At 50.4% G+C, this 22,043-nt stretch overlaps 1 protein-coding gene across 5 annotated transcripts; it reads right to left on the bottom strand.

Annotated features, from left to right (window-relative positions):
* Positions 1-1,259: 1,259 nt before the first annotated feature.
* HYOU1 (hypoxia up-regulated 1) lies at positions 1,260-13,350 on the bottom strand. 5 transcript variants are annotated; one of them, XM_045556320.1, is made up of 26 exons: positions 13,264-13,350; positions 12,182-12,279; positions 11,863-11,956; positions 11,590-11,668; positions 11,288-11,442; positions 11,087-11,163; positions 10,630-10,811; positions 10,273-10,388; positions 8,883-9,075; positions 8,535-8,669; positions 8,319-8,401; positions 8,064-8,196; positions 7,702-7,889; positions 7,285-7,423; positions 6,682-6,742; positions 6,465-6,544; positions 5,888-6,073; positions 5,576-5,748; positions 5,341-5,428; positions 5,098-5,220; positions 4,801-4,934; positions 4,601-4,685; positions 3,377-3,617; positions 3,221-3,271; positions 2,913-2,966; positions 1,260-2,788 (listed from the first exon to the last, which is right to left on the bottom strand). In XM_045556320.1, exons 2-26 carry the CDS (start codon positions 12,270-12,272, stop codon positions 2,727-2,729), a joined length of 3,003 nt encoding a protein of 1,000 aa, XP_045412276.1. In that variant the 5' UTR covers positions 12,273-12,279; positions 13,264-13,350; the 3' UTR covers positions 1,260-2,726. The 5 variants fall into 5 exon arrangements, with proteins under 5 accessions (XP_045412276.1, XP_045412279.1, XP_045412274.1 ...); XM_045556323.1 differs by having other exon boundaries at positions 5,576-5,745; positions 13,128-13,313; XM_045556318.1 differs by having other exon boundaries at positions 13,128-13,312.
* Between the last annotated feature and the right edge of the window lie 8,693 nt (positions 13,351-22,043).

The following is a 22,043-nucleotide window of genomic DNA, read 5'->3' as shown; positions in this document are numbered from 1 at the left end:
TGAGGCAGGAGGATCGCTCAAGGTCAGGAGTTCAAGACGAGCCTGAGCAAGAGTGAGAACCCGTCTCTACTAAAAATAGAAAGAAATTAGCTGGACAACTAAAAATATATAGAAAAAATTAGCCGGGCATGGTGGTGCATGCCTGTAGTCCCAGCTACTCGGGAGGCTGAGGCAGGAGGATCGCTTGAGCCCAGGAGTTTGAGGTTGCTGTGAGATAGGCTGACGCCATGGCACTCTAGCCCAGGCAACAGAGCAAGACTCTGTATCAAAAAAAAAAAAAAAAAAAAAAAGGCTCCACTCAAGGATCCAGAAGGCGACATGTGGCCCCAAGGCCACAGGTTCCCCCACCCCAATTTGGATGATAAAGAAGTATAGGTTCATTGATTGTGACAAATGTGTACCACTCTGGGGGAGGCTGAGTACATGGGGGCAGGAGGCAGATGGGAACTTTTGTAACTTATGCTCAATTCTGTGAATCTAAAACTGCTCTAAGAACTTTTTTTCACTTCCACGTTCAAAACTTGTCTGACCTGTTCAACTTCCAGAGAAAAAGAAAAAATCTTCGTGGTCACTATATTTACATTCAGTTGCTTAGACATGTACATGATTAATGACAAGAGAGAGATCCTCCTTTGGTAAAATATGGCTCAATCCTAACTGATGAGCAACTCAAACTGTGCTACAAACAGCGAACCTTTATCAACACATTCCTGTGGCAGAGTGTAGAAAGAGCAGGGGCTAATGCATCAGAACGAAGTTCAAATCCTAGCTGAAGCACCTAACACTCTCATTCCTTGGACCAATTCTTTAATCCCTATGAACCGCTGATTTCTTATTTGTAAAACAGGGTTGCTACTTTAAAAATGATGTTACTTAAAAATGCCCGGAATGTAGGCATCCACACGATGTTAAAGCAAAAATAATACCAAGATAGTTTCCCTGAAAAAAATTACGTATACAAACCTCAACTAAATGTTAATAGTCTTTTGGCTGTAATAGTATAGGTAATTATATTATTCAAACTTCTATCTTCCAAATTTCCTTTACTAAATATTATTTCCTGAACATTACTTATGTTCAGGAGATAAACACATTTAGAAAAAATCACAGTACATGGCCAGGCGTGGTGGCTCATGCCTGCAATACAGGCACTTAGGGAGGCTGAGGTGGGAGGACTGCTTGAGGTCAGGAGTTTCAGACCAACCTGGACAATAAAGTGAGACTCCATCTCTAAAAAAATAAAATCATAGCACCCAAACTGTAGAAAAGAATATTTTATTGAAACAGTTTCTCAATTAACAATGGAGCAAAGTACAATTTGACTCAAACCTGTCCAACCAGCTTCAACTGCTAATAAAAGAACTCAAACATACATGGGGGTGGAGAGGGTGGGGGTGGGACCCTTAGGTCCCATCTCTGCCAATGTGGCAAAAAAAAAAAAAAAAAGAGAGAGAAAAGACAAAATGACTGACACAACTAGGTTTGCTCTTGTCCTGGGGCCGGGGCGGCAGCCCTGGCTCCTGCTGCAGATGGAACACTGGAGGACGGGCTCCCTGGACACCGGCATGGTGGGTAGGGGCCCACCCCCCATCCGAGCAGAGCAATGGAAGGCCAGCCCTAACCTTCTAGGTCCTTTACCCACAAAGCCTGCCTCAAAAAGAGGTGGCATTTTTACATTCACACCATGGTGGTCTCTCCTTCCCCCAGGGTCTTGGGATAGGGGCTCACAGTAGAAAGCACATTTTGGTCAGCCCAGGGGGGCAGGGGACGTGAGAAAGCTCTGTCTGGGAAAGGCAGGACAGCAGGAGAGGGAAGGGGCAGGCAGTCACAGGAACCTGGGCTGCCAGGCTACTGGGAAGGTGGAGATTTTGACAGAGCCTGCAGGATGCTGGCATCCCACACCCACCATTCCCGGTGGCCTTCCTGGGCCTGACAGCCCACAGGTGGGAGCTCCAGGGCTCTCACAAATGACACTCACTGGAGAGGCGGCAGATTCCTTTCTTCACTTTGTCCCTGCCTATTCTGGCCGCTAGGGGTTGTATACGTAGGTGGGAATACTTCTACATTGACTTTAGCCAGTCCAGATGGAAGGGCTTCGGGCAAGGGGCAGAGAGCTGCCCAACTCACACCAGGAAGCCAAGACAACCATGGGAAGAGGAGCCAGATGGGATTGGATGGGTGGGTGAGGGTGTTCAGGGAAAGAGAAGACCATGGAGGGAGAAAAGAACATAGACAGGCACCCAGAAACCAAACCTGGCAACTGAGGCCCTGTGGACACTGGCCTGAATGGGACGTTGCTCTCACAGTAGGAAAAGAAAGGAGGGAAAGAAGGGTGACCGGAGAAGAGAGAGGACTCTGCAGTATCCCAGGACATCCTTGCCACCACCGGGTCTCAGTCAACCACTGACAGCCATTCTCTTGCCTACCCACAGGCAAAGAATTAAGACATAATAGTGATTTTCCCCAAATTTAGGGCCTAGATGGGCAGGGAACCAGGGGGTGGGACTGGGCAAGAGAACAATTTCAGTTTTTAACCACAGAACTACTTCGGAAAGAACCAGTGAGAGCTGTCCCTTCCTTCCCTTCCCCACACCTCCAATCACAGGTGAGAGAAAAGGACTCGAGCCCCTGAGGGCAGGACCACCCCCTCCCCCCACCCTCCATGTTTAATAAATAGCGGTGGTGGGAGAAGGGGGTGGAGATGAATGGAGGATGGGAGGTGGGGGTTATAGTTCATCGTTCTTCGAAGGCCGCTTCTGTCCTGCCGGCTGCTCCTTCTGTTCAGGTTCTGTTGGGGTGTGGGGAGAGCAAAGGGAGTAACAGCAGGTGAAACAGAGGCAACTGGCCCAGTTCTTTACGAAATTCCCCTCAGACCGGCCGGGCTTCCCAGCATGCCCCAGCCCCACCCTCACCTGCTCCGGCACCTCCTAGCTCCAGAGGCTCAGTGTCCACTGGTTCAGACCCTGCTGTGGGGAAGGAATGGGTTAGTCCTTGCAGAAGGAAGAGGCTAAGGGAGGGGCTGGCCAACTTTTTCTTTAAAGAGCCAGCGAGTAAATAATTCATGACATAGGTCCCATTTGGTTAATTTGTCTATTTTTTTTAAACAACCCTTTAAACACCCTCAGCTCATGGGCCGTCCAGAAACGGGCCGTGCCTGCCAGTCTGCCTACCCTGGGCCAATGCAACACCCACGTTCCCAACCACGGTGTCCCCAACTCACGCGTCTCTGCTTTCTCGGGTTCTGAAATGGGCTTTGCATCTTCAGTCTGGCCTGGAAGGAAACCAGGAGTAAGATGTAGCCCCAGGAGGGGGCTGGGGGAGGAAAGGTGGCCTTCTCCCTGCCCAGCAGAACCTGGAGCCAGGCACTCAGCCTCACCTGCTGGCGGGATGACCTTCTCCCCTTGGTCACTGGCACTGGCATTGAGGGGAGGCTCTGCCCGGGTCCCATTCTTGTCCTTGGGCCTAGGCCGGGGCTTAGCAAACTTGGCCTTATTGAGCAGATACTGCACCTCCCGGTCCAGGGCCATCATCTTGGCTTCAATGTCTTTTGAGAGCAACACGGGCTTCTCTGTGGTGGGAAGCTTGGCCTGCTCAGCCACAGTCGCATTCTTCCAGGCCTGTGGGTGAGACCAGGATAGGCTCCGAGCTAGCCGTGAAGAGAGCAGACACCTCTGTCCCAGATGCAATCACTGCCCCAACCAGCCTGAGGCTCCTGCTCAGACTGCAAATCACTCTGCCGCCCCTGCCTCAGCCCCGGGGGTGGGCAGACTCCTCAGAGAGCATTCACAGTTCCCACAGTGGAGTCCCAACCCAAGCTGCTCGTTGCTGCCTTATATCCTACTACTCCAGAGTGGCTACAGCTGAACAAACCCCTTGAGTATTCCTTTCTTGCCTCTCGACTTCTGAGTTCTGGCTCAAAAAAGGTCCCCACACATCCCAAGAAGTTTCTGCTTCACATGACAGGTCCACCTCACCTAGCCAAACCCTGGCCCATCTTCTTTTTTTTTTTTTGAGACACAGTCTCACTTTGTTGCCTGGGCTAGAGTGCCGTGGCATCAGCCCAGCTCACAGCAACCTCAAACTCCTGAGTTCAAGCGATCCTCCTGCCTCAGCCTCCCAAGTAGCTGGGATTACAGGCATGCGCCACCATGCCTGGCTAATTTTTTTTCTATATATACATTTAGTTGTCTAGCTAATTTCTTTCTATTTTTAGTAGAGACGGGGTCTTGCTCTGGCTCAGGCTGGTCTCGAACTCCTGAGCTCAAATGATCCGCCCGCCTCGGCCTCCCAGAGTGTGAGGATTATAGGCGTGAGCCACTGTACCCGGCCTAGCCCATCTTCTGAACCCAGCTCAAACTCCAGCTCCCAAAGCAGCGTTCGGTCTTGGCACAGGGACAGGCTCTGTTGCTCCTCCGGTCCCATGACTCTCAGGGCTATGGCCCTTGTTTGTGACAAATCAAATGTGGGCTCAACTGCCTTCCCAACTCGGTGCTACGCTAGGAGGCAGGGGCTCCGTGGCTCCATCTCCACCGCTCCCGCACAGCCCAGGATGGCACAGGGCGCCGCTACCTATCCAGGTCAGTATCCACACAGTGATTACCCAGGTCTCGTTGATGACTTTCTCCAGCGTTGTCATCTCTACCTCAGTGAAGATCTGGTCCATCTCTGGGATGAGCCGGGCCCCCCTGGACGCCAAAGAGGAGAAAATCAGCCCCCGAGAAAGGGACCTGGGGTGCAGGAAACAGGAGTCAGTGGTCTTGGCAAGACTGAACAAAGAAGGAGGACACAGGCGCCGCTCACTTGAGGAACATGCTGGAATGGTTGAGGAGATTATCGAGGGCAGACAGCCGTTCGGGCCACTTCTTACGCTCTTCCACCCGAAAAAACAGCCCCTGGCACAGCTTCTTCAGCTCGGTCAACTTCTCCTTCAACATCTGGTGGAAGTCGGATGGGGCAGGGAGGTTGAAGGGATGACAGGAGAGCATGGAGTCAGCCGGCAGCCCTCTCCGTCTGCTCGTGTCCCAGCTCTCACTCTGACCCTGGGAGAGGAAGGAGAGAGCTCCCATCCCACCCACCATGTCCCAGGAAGCCCCTCACCGCCGTGGTGGCCCCAAAACTCTCATCCTCCAGCCAGGTGGACGTGGCACTGAGTTTCCCAGAGATCTCCTCGCGCTGTTCCTTGGTGGACACTTCCTGGTACTCGGGCTGGTAGAGCTTGTCCTAGGGCGGGATGCACAGACAAGTGCATGCGTGCAGTGAGCCTGAGCGCAAGGCTCACAGAGGCAGATGCCCCAAAAGACAAGCCCCAGGCCCGGGGGTGCTGCCTCCCAGCCTGCTGACCTGGGTCTCAAAGATGAACGCTTCCAAGCTGTTGGCAGCTTTCTCCCGTTCCTGCTTCTCCAGGTCTCGGAGTGTCAGGTCCTGAAGTCTGTGGGACAAAGGAGGGGCAGGGAAGAGGGAGGGCAGGTTAGAACATGGACCCTGTCAGTCAGCTCTCTCTGTCCCAAGGGGTCATCCCATAGCTGCCCCCCTACACACACACAAGTGTGCGCACACACTGGCTGTTTTCACTCACTTCTGCACCGAGCGAGCCAGCTCGTCGTCCGGCAGGTCAGGCAGGTCCAGAACCACCAGCTCCACACCGATCTCCTCCACCATTCTCTGCTTCCTGGCAGGCTTCTGCTTCTTTTCTTCCTCTGGGGCTGGAGGGACGCCCTCAGGCCCTGCCGCCCCGTTCTCACTTGGCTTCTGGGTGGGAAGAGTCGGGAATGTCAGGAAAAGCCTCAGCCCTTCCGGCCCTTCCACCTTTGCCGCAGGGCAGGAAGTGAAGTAGGCGCCCGCTCCCTTGGCCTCTGGGTCCACACGGGCCTTACTGCCCACGGCTCACCTGGGCCTCAGCCTTGTCCCCATTTTCTTCTTCTGGGGCCTTTTCTCCCTCAGGGGCCGTGTCCCCCTTAGGCTCAGGGGGTGGGGGCTGAGAGGTATCCTTCACTGGAGCTTCGCCGTCCTCCTTGAGCTCCACTTGCTCCCCAGGCTCGTCCTTGTTCCCCTCTGCAGGGCTCTCTTCCTCCTCCTGGGAAGCAATCACAGGCCCGAGTGACAATCACGAGCAGAGACCACGGGTCAGGCCTGGCCTCGGCAATGGTGGAGCCCCCGGCTCTGCTTTGAAGGTGTGCACCGCCCAGGATACAGCTTTGGGGTAGACAGGTGACAACTGTATGGAAGCAGTCAGTGGGCTGTGTGGACTGCAACAGTCTAGCTGGACAAAGGGAGCGCACCTGGAGACGAGGGGAGTGGGCCTTGGGAGCGTGGGCACGGGGAACTGCTCAGAGCCCAGAGGAGCCCGAGGAGCGTACAGCTAACTTGGCATGGGCTGAGAGGTGGGGGAGGCTCACCCCCACTCCCTATCCCTGCTGCCACCACATGCCCTCCCCCATGCTCTTCTGGCTCCGTCCTGGGCTCACCTGGACAGTATCAGTGCCGTTCTCTTTGGCCTCTGGTGTGGTACCACCTCCAAAGAGGCTGGAAATGGTGTTGCCAAGTTCTAGGGGAGAAAAAAGCCCAGAGACTCAAAAAGGGACCATAGCAGTGACTCTGCCTCCCCACCCAGGGGCAATGCCCTGTCCACCTGCCCAAACTGCACACACACACGGACACGCATCGTGCACGTGCTCATCTTACTGGTAAGGGTCGATTCCTCTTCTGGGCTGTCCTCCACCAGTGTCTCAAATACAGACTCCACCTGAAAACAGGTTCAAAGTGAAGAAACACACAGGCTAAGCCACCTTTTCTCCACAAACACCCTACCGCAGTGGGGTCTGCTCCTGCATACCCCATGCCTCCCAGCTGTGCTGGACGAGTCACACCTGACTTTTCTAAGGACTCATGGATGGTCACCCACCTGCTTTGACTGTGAGCCCTCGGAGCACAGGATCCTAGCCCCTCTTCCCCTCAGAGCTCTTCGCTTCTCCACCCACTAATAGTCTGAGCTGTCACTTCCCACAGTATATTCTAAAACACACTAATCCCCAGAACCGTTCTTCAAAAATGGGTTCCTCAGCCATTCTATAGTTCCCTCTAAGAAATTTACAATGCCCATAAGCATTTACACCCTAGGAGGTGGCCCACACCAGATCACTGCTTAGCTCTGTTTAGAGCCAAGATTTATCTGATTCTCAAACCCTTTCTGGTGATCATGTCCTAATACCACATGGAACTTGCTTTGGAAAAGGCTGGCAGGGCCTACGCCCTTGCCCTGCACCTGGGGTCCCCTTTTTCGCTCACCCTGTCTAGACTGAGCACACCACTCTCATCCAGGTTGAAGTGAGCCTTGATGCCCTTGGACTCGTAGTCAGGATGCTTCTTGAAGCTCTCACCCACACCTTTTAGCTTCACTGTGGTCAAATTTTGGGAGCCAAATACCCTGGTTGAGAAGGAAAGAGGAATTCAAGAAGACCCACCCAGCCCATCTCCAACTCTAGATTACACAGATGCACAGATGTCAGGCACCTCCCCCAAGACACACTCAGGAGGATAGAAGCATTCTCCAAAGAAGCTGCTTACAACCTAACTCTAACCCCGCAGCCCATTTCCCCTGTTTCAGCCCTGTGTGCCCCACTTCCTCCCACACCCCTTGGGTTATCTGGCAGCCACGCCTCCCCCTCCCCCTGGAGCTCCCACCTTGCCCACCCCGCCCCTCACCGAAGATCCTCAGGCCCCAGGAAGCCCAGGTCACCATAGTTGATGTGGAAGTTGAAATCATGGCTATAGCGGTTAAAGGTGATGACTTTGCGTTGAGGGTAGGGCCCCATCCGGGAGAAGAGGACACGTTTATTGTGCTTCAGGCTGCGAACCCCTTCAGGCTCCTCCACCTCCCGTGTGAACTCCACCTGCCCCGCAGGCAGAGAGAAAGCATGCTGGAGAACCAGGGCAGGTTTCTCAGGTGGGGGACAGGGGACATCTCTTAGCAGAAAGATAAAGGTACGGGCTAAAGCAGAAGGGAAGATCCCACTTGGAGAGGCAAAGGCAGCCTGTCTGTCACCTGATCAGTCAGGCTTACTCACCAGGATGGGGTAGACCACTGCATCTCGGACTACAAAGGGCTTCACCTTGAAGGCTTTGCTGAGTGCAGCTGCCTGGTACACAGCCCCCATGGCGGCTGCTTCATCTGCGTTGATGTTCTTCCCTAGCTCCTCCCTAGGAAAGTCCCAAGCTTCAGCACCGCCCACCCTGGAGCACCCAGCCTGGACTCCCTCCCCTCAGCCCTGCAGCCCTGCCCCAGGCAGAACTAGGCCTGACGCCCCTGCTCCCACACTCACTTGCCCACAGCCTTCAGCAGCACCTCTTGAACTTTGGGGACTCGTGTGGCCCCACCCACCAGGATCACCTGCTCAATCTCATCCTGCAGAGGAGGTAAGAATGAGGGGTGGGACAGCACACAGTTAACCCTCCTCCTCAGCACCGACTCTTTGACATCCTGTGTGTCTCCTACCCTGTTCCCCGCCGGGCAGCACCCCCTCCCCCTTCCCCCTCACCAAACTCATTTCGGCACTCTGGAGGGCCTGCTGCACCGGCCCAGGCACCCGCTCAAACAAGTCTGCACACAACTCCTCGAATTCCACTCGAGTCACTTTTGCCTTGAAGTCCACGTCGTCCATCAGGCCCTCGATCTAGGGGAGGATGAGGGATGTCAGTTCTCACCCAGGTCCTGCTCTCTGGGTGGGCAGGACAGAAACCAAGGGAACAGGACTCTGGGAGGATGGCAGAGCAACGTGAAGAATAGAATGGGCCATGTCAGGCACAAGCAGCCCAGCGGATAGATAGCAGTGTCCTCCACCCTCTAGGTGGGACAGGGTTGCCCTCAAACCAGCACATGCAGGTACCTGTGCCATGTGGTCAGCATTGGCACTCAGGATGGTTTTGAGCCGATTAGCCTCACGCAGCAGCTTGGCCATCGCACGAGGGTTCTCCCGCACGTCCTTCGCCCTCTGGCCCTTGCGCTGCTCATTGAAAAGCCCAGCCAGGTGCTCACGTAGCCGGAGCTCCATCTCTAGGCCTCCCAGGGTACGGTCAAACCTATTCAGAAAAGGGAGAAGAAAAAAACGTGAGGCACACATAGGGTCGCAAAATTTGTACAGGAGCCTGACTCTCATCCTCACATGGCACCTTTCTCCTGCTTTGGGGGACCTTGTTCACCCCAGTGCCCCAAGTGTGGACACACACTCTGTCCTCAACTCATCGTAGCACAGCTGACATCTCATGGTGAGAGTTCATCCACCCAATCATTCAACAGTATTTACTGAGCATCAATTATGTTCTTGTCTTTGGGAACACAAATGTGGCGGGGGGAAGTGGGGACAGACAGGGTCCCTGCTGCCAAAAAGCTGAATAAATACATAAATGTGAACTTATAACCACCCCGTGGATTATAAAGGTGTGGTAGACAATGCTAGAAGAATACGTGCATGGGAGATTTGAGCTATTGAGGGATGTCCAGGGAAGCTTCCCTGTAAAAATGATGCTTGAACTGAAAGCTGAAGGATGAGCTGGAGTTAACTAGGTGGAGAGGAAAGAGCGTTCTGAACAGAGGGAACAGTGCTTGTAAGCAGTCTGAGGTGGGAGAGAGGACAACAAGTTCCAAAGGAGGGCAAGTATCGCTGGGGCTCAAAGAGCAAGAGAGGGCTCAGGGCTGGAGATAAGCCGAGGGAGGCAGGGCTGAGACAGGTGCAGGGAAAGTTTTGGAGTCACTGAAGCGTTTTTTAAAGAAACAGGTCACGATCAAATTGGCATTTTAAAAAGAACCCTTTGGCTGCAATATGGAGAAAGAACTGAAAGAAGACATCACTAGCAACAGGCAGCTCTTTTCTACTTCTGCAGATTAAGAGACAACAGTAGCTTGGACAAGGGTGGTAATGGTGAAGACAGACAGGAAAAGATGGGTTCAAGAATTAAGACAACAGCCACAAGTCATTTAAGTAAACTGTAAATGACAGGAGATCAAAAAAATGATTGAATCTGACACTCTACATATGGCCTGCAGCCTTGTGGATTTCCTTAAGTTCAAGAAGTTCCCTGCCTTTCAATCTTCCCAAACTGTCCTTTCTCTTCTCTCCATCTTTCCCTTACTCTTTGTGAGTGGTCCCCCGCGATGACTGATGCTTCATCCAGGAAAGCATTCCTGCAGGGAGCAGGAGAGTGAAGCATTCACTCCCCAAGAAGAACCCCCTGAGCCGAGGGTCTTAATAAGAAGCCCTCCTCCCAGCACCTGCTCACCCCACTCCCCGGATCTGCAGCTGTGGCTGCATCCCAGCTTCCTTAGTCTTCACGGTCTGGTAGGTCACAATGGTGCACACAGTGCTGCCGGAACCCATGTCATAGAACATGATATTCTGTAGAGACATTAAAGCAACTGTCACAGGAATCTTATCAAGCTGCAGGGGGCATGCCTGCCTCCAAGGGGCTGCCTGCCTCTCGATGTAAAGCTGAGCAGCTACAACAGGGGCTGAGAGGAGACCGCTGCTGCATTTTTCCAAGGGCCAGCCATGTAAACAAGATGCAAAATGGGCCTCATAACCTCCTCCTCAGACTCAGCCACCCTGTATGTCTGGTCAGGAGGCCTCCCTGGCTCACCTGGGCAGTGGTGTTGATATCTTTCCGGCGGAAGACACCATAGCTGAGGGCAGTGGCAGTGTTATCATTGATGAGCTGCAGCACTTTGAGGCCAGCCATGCGAGCGGCCTGCAGCACAGCTCGGCGCTCAGCCTGGTTAAAGAAGGCTGGCACGGTGATCACTGCATCCTTGATGGGTTGTTCTACAGAGGACAACAGAACAGGGTCCCACCAGCTCCATATCTTAGATGAGGGTTTCCAATCTTGACACTACTGACGTTTGGGGGCAGATATTATTTTGTTTTGGAGACAAGGTCTTGCTCTATCGCCCCGGCCCACTGGATGCCCCAGTTGTGGCAACCAAATATGTCTTCAGACATTGCCAAATGTTCCCTGAGAGGCTAAACTGCTCCTGTTTGAGAATCATTGCCTTAAATCCTGGGGAGCCTGGCCACCACTGGCTGACTTGGCCACCCACCTGCAAAATCTTCAGCCAGGGAACGAGAGTAATTGAGAACCATGCCTAGCACCTCCTCTGGTGAGAACTGCATCTGCCTGAGGGGAGAGAGGGTAAGTGGAGACAAGGACAGCCAGGCATTAAGGCAGAACAATCATGAACACAGGGCAGTGATGAGCACAGCAGGGCTGCTGAGCCTGCCTTCTCCAACAGAACACTCACGAGCTGATCTGGAAGTGCACAGTCTGCCTCTGTGGGTCAAAGCTTAGCTCATGCTCCGGGAAACGGGCCTGGTAAAGGGCCACGTGGGGGTTATCTGCCTGTTTCCCCAGGAGGTGCTGGAAGTAACGTAGCGTAGCCTTTGGATTCTTGATGGCCTAAGAGGTGAAGGAGCAGAGTCTTAGGCTGTCAAGCCCACCATCAGCTATCTCTTACATGACAGAGATTGATAAGGAAACAGACTTTGGGGTCTACCACCTCCTCTCCTCTGCCCACCACTCTGGGAAGGAGAGCTGCTAGCTTACCATGCCCGCTGCACTGTCTCCAAAGAATCTTTCATTTTCTTTGAGGGTCACAGTCACTGGGGTTTTCCTCCGGGATTCCCTAAGGAAAAGAGACATTGGGCCCAGATGCCTGCAGCAGGGTGTGGATGCAGGAGCCTCAACACACACACACACACACACACACACGCACATGCACTCAGACACCAAAGTCAGCTGTTGGTCTATGAAGAGCGCACACCCACCTGGAGCCCAGACTCCCTCATTGCCCACCCTTGACACTGGGGCCACCCTCACTTGTTCAAGACAATTTCCATGGGCACTCCAGGCTTGACAATGGCCACCTTCATGGATTCACTGCCCAGGTCCACAGACATCACTGCCAGCGTGTCTGGAGGAAAAACAGGTTTATCAATTAGCCCCCTTTCCCTACCTTCCTGAGGCCCCGCTAATCAAAGCATACCACTTTCCGTGGAGAAACTAAAACAAAAAAAGGCAAAGAAAAAAGCCTGCGCAAAGCAATTCACGAGACTTCTGAGTAGGAGCCTCATGCCCCCTTTCCCACCACGTATCACTCGCTCATGTATTCTTTCAATCCTTCTGCTGGGGTACGTACCACTCAGTGCCAGCAGGTCTGCCAAGAGCACAGCTATCACGGCCCAACAGGCTAGCCTCCTTGGCCTCTGCCTCCTGACTGTGGTTGCCATTGTGCCCCTGGGGGAGAAGGAAAAAACCACTTGTAACTGGATGCCCTTAGTGAAAGAGATAGAACCACATCCCAGAATGGAGAACCTGTAAAATTCATACCTATGCCATCCTCACACAGGGCAGAGCAGCCTACACCTCCTTCCCTCTCTCCTGATGAGTACAAACCACTCTCTAATCATCCCCCAAAGTGCCCACACAAAGGCCCAAGCGAAACACCACGGGTCCTCAGCTACACCACATGCCTAAACAGAGAAGGTACCAGCACAAGAGACCAGTGCCTTCCGTCCACTGCACAGGCAGTAAGTGGCGCACAGTAGCACTTAGTCTGTCCTCAAGACACCTGGGGTGCGGCCAGGGTTCCCCGCCCAGGGCTCAACTACTCCCCACACCTGGAGCTTCTCCGCTGCTGGGGAAAGCCAGGCTGGGCCTGGACGGGAACTGAGAGGTGATGACGTTGGGGGTGGCTGGGGTGGAAGAAGGGCCTGTCTCCTCCTCGGCATCCCTGCGGGTTGTCCCGCCCACTCCCCTTCCCCAGCCGACTCCCCAGCCCGGCTGTCCACACACACACTGTGCCGGGAGCAGCGAGGTTCCTCACGGGAAGGGTATCGGGTACCCAGTGTTCACCTAAGCCTCACCTGACGAAGGCGGGGGCTCCCACTCCCGGAAGCGGATCCCGGCCCACCCCTGGCGCGTGGGGCCGGCCTAAGGGCCGAGCTGCGGGGCCCACAGTGCGTGGCCAAGCGCACCGGCGTCCGTGCGGCCCTCACTCCCGCTGCCGACCCGCCCCCGGAGCTAGCACGCCGTCTCCCCTAGGAGGGGTGGCCGGCCCCCATCTCCATCCCCACCGCCGCTACCTCTTGCCTCCGCTCCTGTGGCCCCAGCGCGGGTACAAGCGCGGCGCGGACGTACCCACGAGGCCGGCAGCGCGCCCCACAGCCTGCGCCCTTCACAACTCCCGTCGGTTTGCAAACTGTTACATTAGCCACCAACCTCTCGGCGGCGTCTCGCGCACCAGCCGGCCCCGGACGCGGCGCGCGCTCATTGGAGCCTCCGCCGCCGGCCCTGCGCCTCGCGCCCGGCCCCGCCCCCGCCGCCCGGCGCGCGCTCCCATTGGGCCACGTCCTGGGCCCGCCCCCTCCTCCGCTCCGGCCGACTCCGGGGCGGCGGGGGCCAGGCCGCCAGTTGGGAGAAACTGCCGGCGCCCGCCGGGCATTGGACCACGTCACGGGGCCGGCGCATTCCGCTCCCTCCTCCCCAGCGCCGGCCCCAGGGCGTCCGCGGGACCTTTTCCGGCCTCAGTGCTGGGGATGCATCACTGCCGGGGCTCGGGAGTGACCCGCGCCTGGAGCAAGTGGGGCGCACGGTCAGTCCCACAATCGCGTTTCTTCTTCCGGTCACCCAGGGAGTCCCAGCGAGGAATAGGAGTGATGGGCATCCCGTCCGCAGGCACGCGAAAGGGGCGCTTGCTAGCTGGTTGATACTGAGCTGCCCTTGGCTTTGGATAGACAGAATGGCTGCGGTTCGAGCCTGGTCTGCCCCAACTGCTCTCTGTTTCATTAAGGAAACTTAAGCCGCAAAAAAATGTTCGCCGATGGGCCGGAGATAACCAATGTTTTAGTGGCAGAATTTGGCCTGGACTCCTTACTCTAAGCCCCTTTTGTATGAGAAAGAATATTCCAAACTGTACAGTGCTACAAAAGATACTTTTGTGAGGCTATAACTGGTTGAGCATACGTGCACTAGCTCCTATTTCTGTTCCATTAGACCTTGCATACCTTCCGTTCTCTAACTGCTCCTATCATGGAGTTAACGCACATCACTTGCTCCTCTGTTACCTTACAGCTCCATAGAAATGTGCGCGGTCCTTGGAGAACGCACTTTTCTTAAATGTGAATGGACATGAGTCGCCTGTTCTCTCTCTCCCTAAATCGATGCCTTGGCCTCCCTTCACGGAAGGCTCTCTTGAAGGCCCTGGCTGTCATGGCCCGGACTTTGTCAAACCCAAGCTTGTTTAAGGAACTTTAATCTGTTCCCTTCTCTACATTTTTCATGGTGGGGTAGGTGGAGAGATATTTGGGTGTCTCTGCTTAGAAGGGAAGCCTACTGGCAGTACCAGCGAGAGTCTATTGTTCTTTCTTTTAAGAATATTTAGGTAACAGAAAAGTTGGTAGAAATAAAGAGAAATTCAATTAAAATTTTAACACAACTTAATTACACAAATAACACACAAATGTAATCTCGGAAAAAATTCATTCTAGATAAAGCTTAATCTTGACACCAACACAACCTCCCACTCTCTCCTCTTGAAGTAATTGTTGTTATCAGAGTGGTCTGTAACCTGTCAGGCCTTTTCTTTTCACACACATAAATATCTCTCCAGAAACGTAGGGGGGGTTTTGTTTGCTGTTTGTTTGAGACAGAGTCTCACTGTCGCCCCAGCTAGAGGGCAGTGGGGTCATCATAGCTCACTGCAGCTTCAGATTCCTGGGCTCAAGCGACCCTCCTGCTTCAGCCTCCGGAGTAACTGGGACTACAGGCACATGCCACCACACCCAGCTCACTTTTTCTATTTTTAGTAGAGATGGGGTCTCACTGTTGCTTAGGCTGGTGTTGAACTCCTGAGCTCAAGTGATCCTCCTGCCTTTGCCTCCCCAAGTGCTAGGATTACAGTTGTGAGTCACCGGCTGGGCAGAAACACATACCTTTTATGTGGAGGTGGGAAGATGGCTTGAGGCCAGGAGTTCCAGACCGGTCTGGGCAAAATGGTGAGATCCCACCTCTACAAAGAAATTTAAAAGTTAGCTGGGTGAGGTGGTGCGCACCTGTAGTTCCAGCTACTTGGGAGGCTGAGGCAGGAGGATCACTTGAGCCCAGGAGTTGTAGATTACAATGAGCTATGATTGTGCCACGGCACTCCAACCTGGGCAACACTAGCTCCCTGTCTCTAAAAATTAATAATAATAATAGCTTTTATCTTTTTTTAAACCATAAAATGTTATACAATTATTGTTTGCAATTTTTTTAAGTAATAATAAATTATGGAGCATTTTTCATGTCAGTGTGACTCACCTCCTTGTTTACTGCTGTAAAGCATTCCAAAGCATGGGGTTTGTTTAGCCATAATGGTGGACATATAAGTTTTCAGTTCAATTCCACAGAGAAAGATTTTGTTTCTTGGTAACTGACTCTACTTTTGGCCAATTATCCAGTAGATTCTTCCCATCCATTTCAAACAGAGAGTATGCATTTTAACGTTTATTGGGCTGCTGTGATACCCAAGTACTGTGCTAGGTGCTGGGAATCCAGAGGTGGGCATGGGCTTGTCCTTACACTCAGAGAAGTCACAATCTGTTGGAAAACAAAGATTTCATAGTTTCAGGTACTTCTTAAAAACATATTGGATGAATTCAGATTGGGAGACTAAGAAAGTCAGTCTACCCTGCTCCTAAGAGAGCTCTCAACCCCAGAATACTCCTGGTGGGAGGATGGTTTACTGCAGGTGCAGTTCTCAGCCTTGGTATCTGTCCCCCTGGGAGGCGCAGCAGGTGCAAGTGCTCTGGGGAGTCACCTGTTTTGCTCTCTGACCAGAAAGAATAGTTCACAAGAACAAGTTGTTGAACAACGGGAAAATTTTAATGTAAAACTCCTGATTTAGATTGACCTAGGCAGGTGAATTCACTAGTTCTTGTCCAGAATAACTACATGATGGGCTGAGGTCAGTGTTAACCAACTTTCATCCTGGGCCGGGAGAAGTTGTAAAAATTGCCACCGAGCAACCCCATTCTTAGGTTTATACCTAACAAATGTCTATATATGTTCACCAAGAGACTGTTGGTAACAGCTTTATTCATAACAGCCCCAAATTGAAAATTACCCAAATGCCCACCAACAGCTGGAGGGATAAATGAATTGTGGTAGATTCACACAATGGAATTCTGTACAGAAATGAGAATGAATGGTCTATTATTACACGGGACAACTTAAATGAATTTCACAAACATAATATTGAGTGAAAGAAGGCAGAGTACATACTGTATGATTTCACTTAATCAAGTTTAAAAGCAGGAAAAACTAAGCTATTGTGACAGAAATCAGGATGGTGCTTACCCTGGAGGGAGGTAGTATTTAGAAGAGGGCATAAGGCAAGTTTCTGGGGTTCTGGCGATGTTCTTATTGCTGGCTGCAATGCATGTGTCCAGTTAGTTTGTGGAATTTCAGAGGGCTATAGTATGAAACTTTTCAATAAAAAATTGTTGGCTAGGCACAGTGGCTCCCACCTGTCATCCTAGCACTCTGGGAGGCCAAGGCAGGAGGATCACTTGAGCTCAGAAGTTTGAGACCAGCAGAGCAAGAGCGAGACCCCTCCTCTACTAAAAATAGAAAAATTAGCTGGGTGTGCTGGCATGCACCTGTAATCTCAGCTACTCAGGAGGCTGAGGCAGGAGAATTCCTTGAGCCCAGGAGTCTGAAGTTGCTGTGAGTTAGCTGACGCCAGGGCACTGTAGCCCAGGTGACAGAGTGAGACTCCGTCTCAAAAAAAAAATGTTTTTTAAATTGTTTTGCCTGTGTCACATAAAAGACGCTGGGTTTGATTTGCTGTAACTGCAGGCAGGGGTAGAGCCCATTTTCAGCAGGGGATGATCCAAGATAAGTTTTTTCCAAGATAAGTTTCTATAACATTGTTTTTAGAATTACCAAAAAAATGTGGTTATTGAAGAAAACGGGAAGAACATTTTTTTTTTTTTTTTTTTGAGACAGAGTCTCACTTTGTTGCCCAGGCTAGAGTGAGTGCCGTGGCGTCAGCCTAGCTCACAGCAGCCTCAAACTCCTGGGCTTAAGCGATCCTCCTGCCTCAGCCTCCCGAGTAGCTGGGACCACAGGCATGCGCCACCATGCCCGGCTAATTTTTTTTTTTTGTATATATATTTTTAGTTGGCCAGATAATTTCTTTCTATTTTTAGTAGAGACGGGGTCTCGCTCAGGCTGGTCTCGAACTCCTGACCTCGAGCGATCCACCCGCCTCGGCCTCCCAGAGTGCTAGGATTACAGGCGTGAGCCACCGCGCCCGGCCGGGAAGAACATTTTTAAAAACGAAGAAAAACTGCCCACAATTTCATTTTTCAGATTAAATAACTTTTAGCATTATGATCTATATCAATCCACACACACTTTAAACTTTCATAGAGATAAGATTTTGTGACCATTTTTCTTTTAATTTATTAAGAACATTTTCTTATGTCAAACTGTATTTTGCCTCTGTAGAACTTTCAGTGGCTATATTTATAGGATTGTAGCATAGAGGAGTATAATAATTTATGAAAATTACTATTTTTGACAACTAGGGTTTTTTTCCTTGTTTGGAAATGTCTTCTTTCTTTTTTTTTTCTTTTTGCTATTATAAAACTGCCACAGACACCTTTACTAATAAATCTTTATGCAAATCTATTCTTTATAATCTATTTAGGATAAATTTCTAGAAGTGGAAATGCTTGCTTAAATCTCTGATTTTAGGCTTTTAATACATATTGCCGGCTGGGCGTAGTGGCTCATGCCTGTAATCCTAGCACTCTGGGAGGCCGAGGCAGGTGGATCGTTTGAGCTCAGGAGTTCGAGGCCAGCCTGGGCAAGAGCGAGACCCCGTCTCTACTAAAATAGAAAGAAATTATATGGACAACTAAAAATATATACAGAAAAAATTAGCCGGGCATGGTGGCACATGCCTGTAGTCCCAGCTACTTGGGAGGCTGAGGCAGGAGGATCGCTTGAGCCCAGGAGTTTGAGGTTGCTGTGAGCTAGGCTGACGCCACGGCACTCTAGCCTAGGCAACAGAGTGAGACTCTGTCTCAAAAAAAAAAAATACATATTACCAAATTGCCTTCCAGAGGGGGTTACCAATATTCACTCCCCAACAGCAGTGACTGATAGCCCTGTGTCCTTAATAACACTAGAATATGAACTCATTTTTTAAAGTCTTGGTATTATGGATTTGAATAGGATACAGGGGGAGATGAAGAGACAACAGATTGGGAACCTTTCCCAGTTTGCACTGAGATAGGGATTGTGTCAAGAAGGGGAAGCAAGATTTTTAGGGTTCTTGAATTTTGTGACTTCATGATCACATAGAACAATCACTCAAACTTATGAACGAGTTTATGGACTTGAGTGTTTGTTCTTAAAAAGTAATGAGGCTGGGTGTGCTGGCTCACACCTGTAATCCTAGCATTTTAGGAGGCCGAGGTGGGAGGTCTCTACAAAGAATTATTTCAAAAAAGTAATTAAATTGAGCACCCAGAGTACAGGACTTTGGGGGTTGACAGACTAGGGTTTGCCTGGGAACTCTACTACTTCCTACCTGTGTAACTCTGGGAAAGTTGCTTAGCTTTCCTGAGCCTCAATTTTCTCATCATTAAAACAGGCATACTGGCATGTGCCTCACAGGGTTGATGTAAAAATTAAAGGAGGCCAGGCATGTGGTTCACACTTGTAATCCCAACACTCTGGGAGGCTGAGGCAGGAGGATTGCTTGAGCCCAGGAGTTCGAGACCATCCTGGGCAACACAGCGAGACCCCATCTCTATGAAAAAATAAAAAAATTACCTGGGCATGGTGGTGTCCTTGTAGTTCGAGCTACTTGGGATGAGGCAAGAGGATCACTTGAGCCCAGGAATTGGAGGTTACTGTGAGCTATGATTGAGCCACTGTACTCCAACCTGGTCAACAGAGGAAGACCTTGTCTGTAAAAAAAAATTAAAGGAGGTAAAGTACTCAGCATAGTACTTGAGACATACTAAACACCAGATATATATATTAGTTAACTTCTTATCTTAGCCTAGAGGAAGTAAGACTAAAAGATGGGGCTATTGCAGTATTAATAGCTTAATTAAGTACTTTGCCAAGGTGATGGAGAATTTACTTTCCCTTTATAAATTTTTTTTATTTGTTTTTAGTTTTTATTTTTCTTTATGGCCAGTTTTTTTTACTTTTTTTTTTATTTCAGCATATTATAGGGGTACAAAAGTTTAGGTTATGTATATTTCCCTTGCCCCCCTCCTCCCCATCAGAGCTTCAAGCGTGTCCATCCCCTAGACAGTGCGCATTGCACTCAGTATGTATGTATACACCCATCCCCTTCCCCGCCACATCTGCCCGACACCTGATTAATGTTATTCCTAAATGTGCTCTTAGGTGATGATCAGTGAAACCAATTTGATGGTGAGTACACGTGGTGTTACTTTCCCTTTTGGATGCCAGATTTTCCCAGTCAGTAATCAGCCAATTGCTTCTTTTTCCTATTTCATGGTAGCTTTGGAGCCCGGGGCTCTCTTGCACTGCAAGATCTGCATATTTAGGTTGACTTTCTTGCTCTTAAGTATGAAACTGCTACTAGCTCTTTGAGGGAGTGACTAACAGAAAAACCTAGACTTTTCAGTAGTCTAGAAAATAGTTTCTACCCAGAGAGCCAGATGAAAAAACCTTATAGAAAATAAAAGTTTGGGCTGGGTGCAGTGGCTCATGCCTGAAATCCCAGTACTTTGGGAGGCCAAGCCAGGAGGATTGCTTGAGAACAGGAGTTCAAGATCAGTGTGGGCAATCTAGTGAGACCCCATCTTATAAAAAAAAAAAAGGAAAAGAAAAGTTTACATTTGGAACAAGAAGTTTTCCTGTTTTATTCCAGCGACTATGACTTGTTTTACATCATGTGCAGCAGTTTGCTGAAGCAGAAAAGAGAGGGAATTGCAAGACAGTTCTTGCATTCTTGATTCTCAGTTGCAACCTCTTTAATTTCAAACTAAAGACTTGTGTTGCTTTTTTATCGTTAGTCCCTTCAAAACCCAAGTTCTCAGTTTGCAGAACTGTAAGGGAATTTGTACACAGTCATTTTCTGTGTAGTTTATCTGCTTATCTTCCTCACTGTATGGAAGTTCCTGGATTCAGACAAGTATAACTAAAAGAAAAACCTGGTGTGTGTTCTGACAAGTGTAATCAAGCTTCACACCCCAGCAAACTGTCTAATTAGAGGTTAGGGGGCTGAAGAACTCATTTTCTTTCCAAAGAACTTTGAAGTTTTTACCCAGAGAGATTTGCTTTAACTTCTTTGAGACTTTTTCTCACCAGGGATAATGATACCTCTTCTGCAGATGGTTGCTATGAAGATTCCATGAAAAGTGAAAGCATTTTCTTAGGTATAATTTGCTACATGAAATTAAGGGGTAGTTACTGTCAATCCTTGTTATGTCCCTAGGGTGGTGGTCGAGGATCATGTCTTGTTTGTTTATATTCTGGGCACTTGATACAATTCCAGGACTAGGGGGTGTCCAATACAAAGATGCACTCTATCTGCTCTTCATATCTCTGCTTTCACACTGCTTCTTTTAACTTACATTCTTCATAGTCTTTACAACTTACATGTTAACATACTATCTCAAAATTCTAATGAGTATTATGGACTATGCTCAGCAGGGGAAAGTGAATTCAATCTACTTTCCATTTGTGCTTCTGCCCATGAGTTGGGATCTTTGTTTGTTTCTTTCTTTTTTTTTTTGACCCCTGCTGGCCGCCAGCCCTGCGCCCCGTGGGGAAAGAGATGAGTTGAGATCTTGAAACAGTTTCAATACCTGCGTGACAAAGAGGAAAAAAACTGAGCTGGAGGTCAGAAAATCTCTGTGTGTGGTGGTAATGGCTAGAGAGTTTCTTCCTGTCATTTATCTCTTCAGACACATGGATGCTACCTGCCCTGTAAACCAGATTGAAGAGAGGAGGAGATAAAAGGAGAGTCATCCACATTCATTCCTGCACCCAAACATGGGACATCTCCCAGGCTCTGCTACACCTAGTTCATGGTAAACAAATTCCTGCTCTCAGGGAACTCAGGCTGGTGGGAACAAAGAGTCAAATATTCTAAAATAAAGAGTTGGGGAGTGCAAAATTAGACTTCACAATTACCACATAGCCACTTTTTCATATGTCTGTCTCAAAATGATTCTATGTCACTACTGTACGTAGCTCCTTGTGTCACACAAATAGTAAACCTACAGTTGCCCACGAGGACAGCTTCTGCTTGCACACAAAGCTGGTTTAGCCAGAGCTGGGAGTGGAGAGTGGCCATGTAGTATCTGGGACACTTGCCACTTGTGAAATCACTCAGCTCTCAAAGCTGCCACTTCCAGGCTTTTGGTCTGTTCTGCTTCGGTGCCACACCTGCCACTATGAAAGGGGGAGAAGGTCCAGGGTCTTAAGAAACATGTTTTGAGAGTCTATTAGGTGCCACAAGCTCGGACAAGAGAACACAAAAACAAATATAACATCGATTGTGGTTCACAATCTGTGTCTGGTGGCAGACATAAACTTCTAATTTTATTTTTCCTTTCCTACAGCTGGAAAACTGGTTTCACATACAGTTTCATTTATGCTCTCAAACAGTCCGGTGAGGCCAAAACAACTCACTTAGGCACAGAGGGTTACAATGCACAAAGCACATGACATCTCTTATCTTGATCCCTTAGTGCCTGCACATTTTCTAGAGGAGGAAACTGATGCTCAAACAAGTGAAGGTTTCAGCTCTTAAGCATTTCAGCCAGCGCAGTTACAGTAAGATCGGGCAAATTCGCACACTGCGTAGCCAGGGCAACCGCGCGGAGCCCCGCCCACTCTCCCAGCAGCGGGAAGCTGTTACCGGGACTCGAGAGCGCCTGTGCACGCATGCTCCCGGAAGCTTCTGGTCACGTGACCAGCCGGCTCGGCTCACGTGACTTCTCCCCCAGAGGCGGCGC

The sequence above is a fragment of the Lemur catta genome, chromosome 7 (genome assembly GCF_020740605.2).
Source record: "Lemur catta isolate mLemCat1 chromosome 7, mLemCat1.pri, whole genome shotgun sequence".
Taxonomy (NCBI): domain Eukaryota; kingdom Metazoa; phylum Chordata; class Mammalia; order Primates; family Lemuridae; genus Lemur; species Lemur catta.
This window is presented reverse-complemented; position numbering and strand designations above follow the sequence as displayed.